We start from the raw sequence: 8,115 nt of genomic DNA on the forward strand, positions 1-8,115 counted from the left end.
CACACAGCACCGCCAAAAAAAAAAAAAAACAAAAATCACAAACAAACAAAGAAACCTCTAGCCAAAAAAGGGGGAAGAAGGTGGAAAAGATAAAAACAAGTATGGGCAAATGTTGGTAATTATTGAAAACAGATGATGAATAAATGGGGATTTATGTATTCCAAAAAAATTTCACCCTTATTTTGGCTACGTTTTGAAGAATGCTTTATGTTCAAAAATTAAAACCAAAAGAAAAGAAAAGCAATCCTTAAAATAACAATATTACATTATAGCTCCAAGATTAAATATCCATGAGTCCATATTGACACAAATAACCAAATAAATAAATGGGAGAGAAGTGACAGCTCTTCCTTACAGGAGAACTCCAATTAATGGATGTAAAAGGAACAAGAAAAGGAGAAAAGTCACCATTAGAATACCACAGTAATAATTGCTGCAAGCAAGATCCACCATGGATGCTAAAATCAGTAGGCTAAAGTCTGAGAAGAAATAGAATCCTTTCAAATTAACTCCTCACAAGGTATTAATTAATCACAAAAGGAAAAACAGTAACTCTGCACTGGAGGTACCACCTTAACCAAGTGATCACCAATCAAAGGGAATAGTAATATAACCAGTGAAAATATCAAAAATTAAAGCCTAAAGAAAAAAGTAATCCTTAAAATAGCAGTATTATAACTGAAACAAATGAACTCATTTGGTGCTATATCCACACAGAGAAATAAAGTTTTTCAAGTGGCACTTTTTTTTCCAAGTGAAATATATTCCAAAGACAAACAGAACTGCAAGAAAATAAACATCATTTCATAACATACTTTATAGATGTTGAAAATTCATGTATATAATGTAAGGAAAAAGGGTTTTCAGTGTAAGGAAAAAAAATACAAGTATAGGGGCTTCCCTGGTGGCACAGTGGTTGAGAGTCTGCCTGCCGATGCAGGGGACACGGGTTCATGCCCTGGTCTGGGAAGATCCCACATGCCGCGGAGTGGCTGGGCCCGTGAGCCATGGCTGCCGAGCCTGCGGAGCCTGTGCTCTGCAACGGGGGAGGCCACAACAGTGAGAGGCCGGCGTACCACAAAAAAAAACCAAGTATAAAATTAAAGAAGTAAAAATCCTATAATATTATATTTAAATCAGAGACTTATAAATTACCAAAAGAAAATTAAAGTAGTAACTTCACAGTGAAGAAAAAGATTGCTGTAAGAGAAGTTTCATCAATGTTAAATTTCCTGAACTTGATAACTGTGTCCTGTGCTGTGGTTATGTAAAAGAATTGTTTTTAGAAAATATACACTGAAGTATTAAGTAGTAAAGGCCAGAATGTGTACAACTTACTATCAGATGGTTTGGGGAAAGAAATTTAGATATATATATGAGAGAGATAAAGTAAATGTAGAAAAATGTTAATTGGTGGAGAAAAGGGGGAACAAGATACAGGAAGTTTTTATCTATTCTCACTTTTCATAATTTGAAACAATATCAAAATAAAATGTTCAAAAAGTGTGAATCAGAAACAGCAGCGTAAATTCAAGGTCCCCGCCCCCTTCCCAATTATGTATTTCCTAATTCTGTTCTCTGAAGAGATCTAGAAACAATGACAACCCAAACAATGGGATGTGGTTTTGTAAGAAAATGTCCATCCTTTTAAAGAGATGCATACTGAAGTTTATGGGGTAAAATGACAAGATGTCTGAGATTAACTTCAAAAATACTTCAAAGGAACAAAAAAGGAGTGATGGAGCAAACATGACAAATCTTGATAAGTGTTGAGTCTGGTGGGGATGTGGGGTCTACTGCATTGTGCTCTATGTGTACACCTGAAAAATTTCAACATTTTTTCCCAAAGAACCATGCAAGGTGATATTAGCAATTTTTAAAAAATACAATATTTTCAGGAATGGCGTTCAGCCACTCTCTTCTTTTGGGGACATGACGGGTCTGATTCCGCCATGGTTAAGGTCTGCCTTTCCTGACAGGGCTGCGGGGAAGGGCATTTTGCCACATGAGGATGGGGACCACGTATTCAAGGACTGGGGCCTGCCTTACCACACACCTGAGCTATGGGGACCATCCATTCACACACCTGAGGCCTAGGCTCTCTTGGGGTCTACCCAGACCCCGGTTTACCTTTATTGAGAACAGTGAGAGGCTTCCGGCTGTTGGGGTCCAGGCTACTGGGAGCAATTGAAAACCTGGGCGGAATGGTGAGGCAGGTGATGGGGAGGCGGGCAGGGATATAGCCAGAAGTGAAAAACTCGTCATTGAGCAGCTCCTGAATGGTTGGACGGGCAGTGGGATCTGTCTGAAGCATCTTCTGGATGAGGGAGGCAGCCACGGGGTTGATGTGCTGGAGCAGAGAGGGAGAGACGTAAGTAGGATGTGGTGGGGGACCCGAATGCAGCACTGCCACAAAGAAGCTGCAGCCCCGGCCTCGGCCTCAAATATGCCAAGTTCAGCAGTTGAGTCTGGTGGGGATGTGGGGTGCCAAATTTCCACTAGCAGCTTTACTGAGTTCACAAGTGTCAACCTAAGTTGTGAGAATGACAATTTCTCCTTCCTCTTGAGGTCACTTTTCCCCAAAATTTGCTCTTGCATAATTCAGGTTGCTCACCACTAGAGCAGCACTTGAGAACACAGGCTTCGAAGTCATAATGACCTGTTTTAAGTCCCATTTCTGTCCCTTAATACTGGCTGTGACAACTAACCCAACTTTCTGGGCCTTTGTAAATTCATCTATAAAATGGGGACACAGCACCAAGCTTGCTGCCCTGGTGAGGAGATCCAAACCCAGTGCAGGTCAAATGCACACTAATATTCTAGCATCAACTATGCACTTACTATGTGCCAGCAAAATATTCTAAGCACTTCATATATATTAGCTCATTTAACCCTCACAGAAACACCCAGGGGGTAAAGATCTCTATCACCATCCCTCTTTTGCAGATGGGGAAACTGAGGCACAGAGAGGTTAAGTGCCTGAGAACACACCCCTAGTGAATGGTAGAGCCAGCACCCACACGGGGGCATAGTCAGCTGCCAACACCCACACTCAGAACCACTCTGCTCTGTCCAATAAGTGACCCTTTATGACAGAGTCAGTCCATCTGTCCTTATGGAGACAGGGCTCTTGGCTTCACACAAGGCAAAGACATCAAACTGGAAAGCAGCCGGACGCCAGGCTGCTGCAGGCTATCCCTCTCAATGCACTCATGCTGGTGGTTGCGAAGCACAGCGGTTCGCAATTCTGTGAGCGCTTATTGTGTGCAAGGTGCTCTGGGGTAAGGACTCCATTTTATATATGGGAAACTGCAGCTCAGAAGATTCAGGCCATTTGTCTATTGTGATCTGGGTGCTAAGTGGCAGGGCCCATCTGAATCAAGACAGTCCACTTCCAAGGCTTAAGCAGCACGTCTCTGTCTGCCTTCTACTTCCTTTATGCTCTCTTTGTTTTACACATCTTTTGGTTTATCTGCCCAACCTCTGAGAACCTACAAACTCTCTTCCCCAAGAAAAAAGGCTTTTGTGCACATACGTCAGGTTTTGTATGCAATTTCAGACAAGGACCCTCTAAAGCTCTTATGGCTACCCTAGGGGTAGGACTGACCCACCTCTGTCCCCAGGATATGGCTGGGCTCAGTAAATAGCTTTGGGGGGGGGAAAAATTAAATAAAATAAATGTAAACTTAAAGTGTTTTTAGTCACCTTGGGAATACTGTACTCATTCTTCTTGATCCGGAGGTAGGTCTCTTTTAGGCAAGAGGTCTCAAAAGGTGGTTTGCCCACTAACAAGGTATACCTGTAAGCACAAGGAGGGATTTGGCTCAAGGCTCCTAACCAAAACCCAGACGCTGGAGGAATCCTCTCAGGGCCAGAAAGGAAGTCAGACACCTTCTGGACATTCACTATGACTCTCGGGTCCCGGAGGACAGTCCGCAAGTCCACTGAACAGCCCCAGAAGCCAAGACACTGGCAGGGAGGAGTCCTCAGTAGAATACAGGTGATGAGACTCGGTTCTCATGGGCCAGTGACTTTTCTGCTATAGCCTACACTACAGCAGGGCTCCAGAGACTGCCAGCCAACACAAAACAGGTCAAAGCAAGTGGGCTACTTGCTCCTACAGAGGCAGCTCCACGGTTAATAGCTCTGTACTTAAGGCTGCAAGTTTTCATTTGAAAAAGTTCCACTGCAATGAAGGAGGAAAGCCACTGCGACAACTCATTTCTAACTCTCCAGTACCCAGGGCGACCATGAAAGGGGTGACACCTGAACAGGCCCAACTCTCTGCCTACCACCCACCCACCTCTGATGGCCTTGATCCAGACAGACCACAGGACCTCCTCCTGCCAGCTATAACTCCTGGCCTAATTCCTCCCACCCACTGCTGCTTCCTAGATCAGTGGTGCTAATACTTTATTGTGCATGGAAAAGCTCAAGGGTCTTAAAATCCAGATTCTGATCCAGTCAGCCTGGGTCCTGAGATTCTGTGTTTCTAACAAGTTCCTAGGTAATGATGATGCTGGTCTGCCATATTTTGAATAGCAAGGGACTAGAGCAAGTTTGTGGAGACCTTCCCGCCCCCATTCCCCAGACCCATGGCCCAGGCTGCAGGAATCCTAAAGGATACACCAGTGAGAAGAAAAGATATGGAAATGAGGCTTCCTTTTGGATCAGTCTGTCCTCTGGAGCAGCCTTCCCAAAGGCAGAAAGGTCTACAGGATAAGGTCTGCCAGGTGAGACATCCAAAAAGGCCTCTGCTGAGGCTGGGTGGGTCCTGAGACAACTCCCAACTTACATGATACACCCAATGGACCACACGTCCACCTCGAAACTGTGCCCTTTCTTGCTCAGCACCTCAGGAGCTATGTAATTAGGAGTCCCGCACAGGGTCTTCTTCCGTTCCCCGTCATACTCGACTTTGGTTGCCAGTCCAAAATCCCCTGGGACAGAGGGAGGAAGAGGGGGTACTCAGATGCTAGCATCTGTCATCTGTCAATGCGGACAGCTGGTTCAGGTGTAACCATCAAGAACCAGGGAAGTTTGATCCCTCAAGCCTCTAGTTCTTGTGTGCAGCAAGGCGTGCTCAGGAATCTTCCCACCATGCTAGCCCCAGGGAGGGGCCTCCCAGAGACCCTCCTCACCCCCTCCCTTAGAAAGGAGGGCTTTGCTTCTAAAAGGGAACTGGTAGGGATAGCAAACGTCACATGCCTTCAGGGATTAAGCAGGTAAATGTCAAGATGGCTACTTGGCAAGTTTGTGAGGAAGTGATAGGGAGGGGTGGGGATTGTGACAAAGCAGAGGGCATCTAAAGGGAACAGCTGCTTTTCAGTCCGGCAAAGAGCTGCCCCTGTACTGCTGGAGCACCCAACTGTTTAAAAGGAGCCCCAAATTCAAAATCAAGCCTCCCGATTTAAAAAAGTGAAAACAAATTCAAATCCTTTTTTTTTTTTTTTTAAATAATACTGTATAGGAGAGCACACACACCCAAAACTGCATCTGCAGGCAAGCCACTGGCTTTTGGCTCTTTGTTCTAAATTTCTGTACTAAAGAGAGGCTTCTAGAGGCAATCAACAGCCCAGACTTCCTACCATCCTCTTCCTCCCTCCCTTGTCTCCTTCCGACTTCCTCTCTCCCTCCCTCTCTCCCAGCTCCTCCTCATTCCCATTGAGCGTAGTGTCAAGTGTCCCTGCAGGCCCAGCTCCTCACCTATTTTCACCTCCAGATCCTCGTTCAGGAAGAGGTTGCCCAGCTTGAGATCTCTGTGAATAACGCGGTTTCGATGCAGGTACTGGCAGCCAAGGACGATCTGACGCAGATAGTAGCGGGCCTCGGGCTCGGTGAGTGCTTTCCTCCGCTTGTGCAGCTCCAGGAGAGACTGGGCGGGGGAGGGAAGGAGGAGTGGGGAGTGGGTACTCAGGCCCAAGGCAGGGAGGGGGTGTCATTAGGTGAAGGCAGCCCAGGACCCTACCGCCCATTCCTTCTCCAGGACAACTACGATGTAGACTCTCCCCTAAGCCAGGCCACAACCGTTCATAGCACCCCCTCTCCCACCAGCTCCCTCCCAAGTCCCTTACCTGAGACCCCTCTCTCAGCCCACTCCGGAAGCTCAGAGTCCCCTGTATCCCTGCCCCGGGCCTCTTCGCAGCAGCAGATCCCTTTCCTGACTCCTCTCCTCCCCGAAGCTACTAAGTCTGGCTCCAACTACTTTCTGCCTGACCCAACCCCAGTCCGGAGGTTCGGGTCCACAGCACCCCTTACCTAGCAACTCCGGAAGCCCTGGCGTCCATTAGCAGGGTTCTCCCGCGACCCGCACCTCCCCCACTCAGCCCAACTCCCAGCGTCCGGGAGCCGCCTTCCCTAGAGGCAATCTGACCCGGGCTCCACTTAACCGGCACCCCCTCTCCTAGAGGCCCCAAATGGCAAGCACCTCTTTCCCCGAGACCTTCTCCATCCCCAGCTCGAGGTTCCCAGCACCTCCTCCCCAGCAGCTCCGAGCCCCGGGGCGCTCCTTCCCCAGCAGCTCCGGGTGCGGGCGCCCCAACCCCGGTCCCCAGGCAGCTCCAGTCCCCCAGCAGCGACACTCACCCTCCGGCGGCAGAGCTCCAACACCACGAACACAAAGTCGTTGTCCTCGAAAAAGCCGTGGAAGCCGACGACGTGCTGGTGAGCGAGGCTGCGGTGAATGGATATCTCCATGGACATCTTCTCCTTCTGGTGCGGTTTGAGCAACAGCGACTTAGGCACGATCTTGCCCGCAAACACCTCCTTAGTGTCCGCGTCCGAGATCTCGAAGCACTTGGCAAAGCCACCCTTTCCCAGAAAGCGGCCCCGCAGATAGCGCCGCCGGCTGCGCGGGTCTACTAGGACCTCCGGGATCTCTTTCGCCGGCGGGGCAGCCGCTGGGGCCCCGGGAGCTGCAACTCCAGGGACCCCGACTTTCCCTGGATCGGCTGGTGCCCGCGCCAGCTTCCCTGCAGTTGCCGCCGCACTCATGTTCCCGGAATTGCTCAGCGGACCTAGCAAGGTCTGGGCAGAGGCTTGGCAGGGCTCTGCTCCTCCTCGAATTCAAACGCGGCGCCGGGAACGTTACAAAAGCCTACGCGCTACTGATTGGCCGCGGGGATTTAAAATCCAAACCCGCCCGCCGCGCGGCATTCTGGGAGCTCTCTGCACTGCAGCCGCCTTTAAACCCGTACCCAGCCCCCGGGGGAGAAGCTTGATTGACAGGGACTCGCGGACCGAAGACACGTGGGATGCCTGGGAAACCAAACCCGGTGCGGGGACGCCGAGACCCAGGAGGGGGGAAGTTAAAGGTTTCTCCCTTTCTTGGCGGCCGGGGGAGCTCCTGCAGTTCACAAGCACCTCCTCCAGGAAGCTTTTCCTAGCACCTTCCTCCACCCCTCACGCCACCTTCTAGATTATAAACTCTGAGAACAGAGACCTGGCAGCGCCAAGAGATAGCTGGCAGAGCCCGAGTACCCACCTCCGAGGTCATCAACTCTCTTCCAAGTCACCCCAATAAACTAAAATCTAAGTAAAAAGAGGATGCTTGCCAGGCAAATGCACCTTCAAGACAAATTCCCTACTCCCCTCCTTCAAATAACAGCAGGGACCACTAGCATCACCATCACCTGGGAGCTTGTTGTTAGAAAGGCCAAGATTCAGGCCTCAACGCAGACCTCCCAATTCAGAATCTACCCAGTGATTCCCACACATACTGAAGTTTGAAGGGCACAGTACCAGACACCACCCTCCCCCACCCCTGCCCCCAGGCCATTCTGCAAGAAAGTTGTCTGGATGGCTCACTGCTCTATTTCCCAGTGCCTAAAACAGTGGACCCTCAATTGTTCGGTAAGAGGGGAAGGATGGTTGGTTGGCAGAATCCCTGGCAAACTGGTAGGCCAAGGCCAAATCTGGCCTGCAGAGGTGTTTTGTTTGGCCTCCCACTTTTTAAAATTTGGATTCATTTACAGGACTTAAAAATCAAGAGAGCTGGGCTTCCCTGGTGGCGCAGTGGTTGAGAGTCCGCCTGCCGATGCAGGGGACACAGGTTAGTGCCCCGGTCCGGGAAGATCCCACATGCCGCGGAGCGGCCGGGCCCGTGAGCCATGGCCG

The 8,115-nt window shown here is 49.4% G+C and overlaps 1 protein-coding gene across 1 annotated transcript in view; it reads right to left on the reverse strand.

Moving 5' to 3' along the window:
* PLK1 (polo like kinase 1) overlaps positions 1 to 7,061 on the reverse strand; it is a 10,495-nt gene extending 3,434 nt beyond the window's left edge. The window contains exons 1-5 of the mRNA XM_065893601.1: positions 6,586 to 7,061; positions 5,707 to 5,875; positions 4,796 to 4,940; positions 3,706 to 3,799; positions 2,131 to 2,350 (exon numbers count right to left, since the gene is read on the reverse strand). Coding sequence (XP_065749673.1) covers positions 2,131 to 2,350; positions 3,706 to 3,799; positions 4,796 to 4,940; positions 5,707 to 5,875; positions 6,586 to 6,993 — 1,036 coding nt within the window. The 5' untranslated portion in view covers positions 6,994 to 7,061. The remainder of the gene's footprint in view (positions 1 to 2,130; positions 2,351 to 3,705; positions 3,800 to 4,795; positions 4,941 to 5,706; positions 5,876 to 6,585) is intronic.
* Positions 7,062 to 8,115: the final 1,054 nt, after the last annotated feature.

The sequence above is a fragment of the Phocoena phocoena genome, chromosome 15, assembly GCF_963924675.1.
Source record: "Phocoena phocoena chromosome 15, mPhoPho1.1, whole genome shotgun sequence".
In the NCBI taxonomy this organism is placed as follows: Eukaryota; Metazoa; Chordata; class Mammalia; order Artiodactyla; family Phocoenidae; genus Phocoena; species Phocoena phocoena.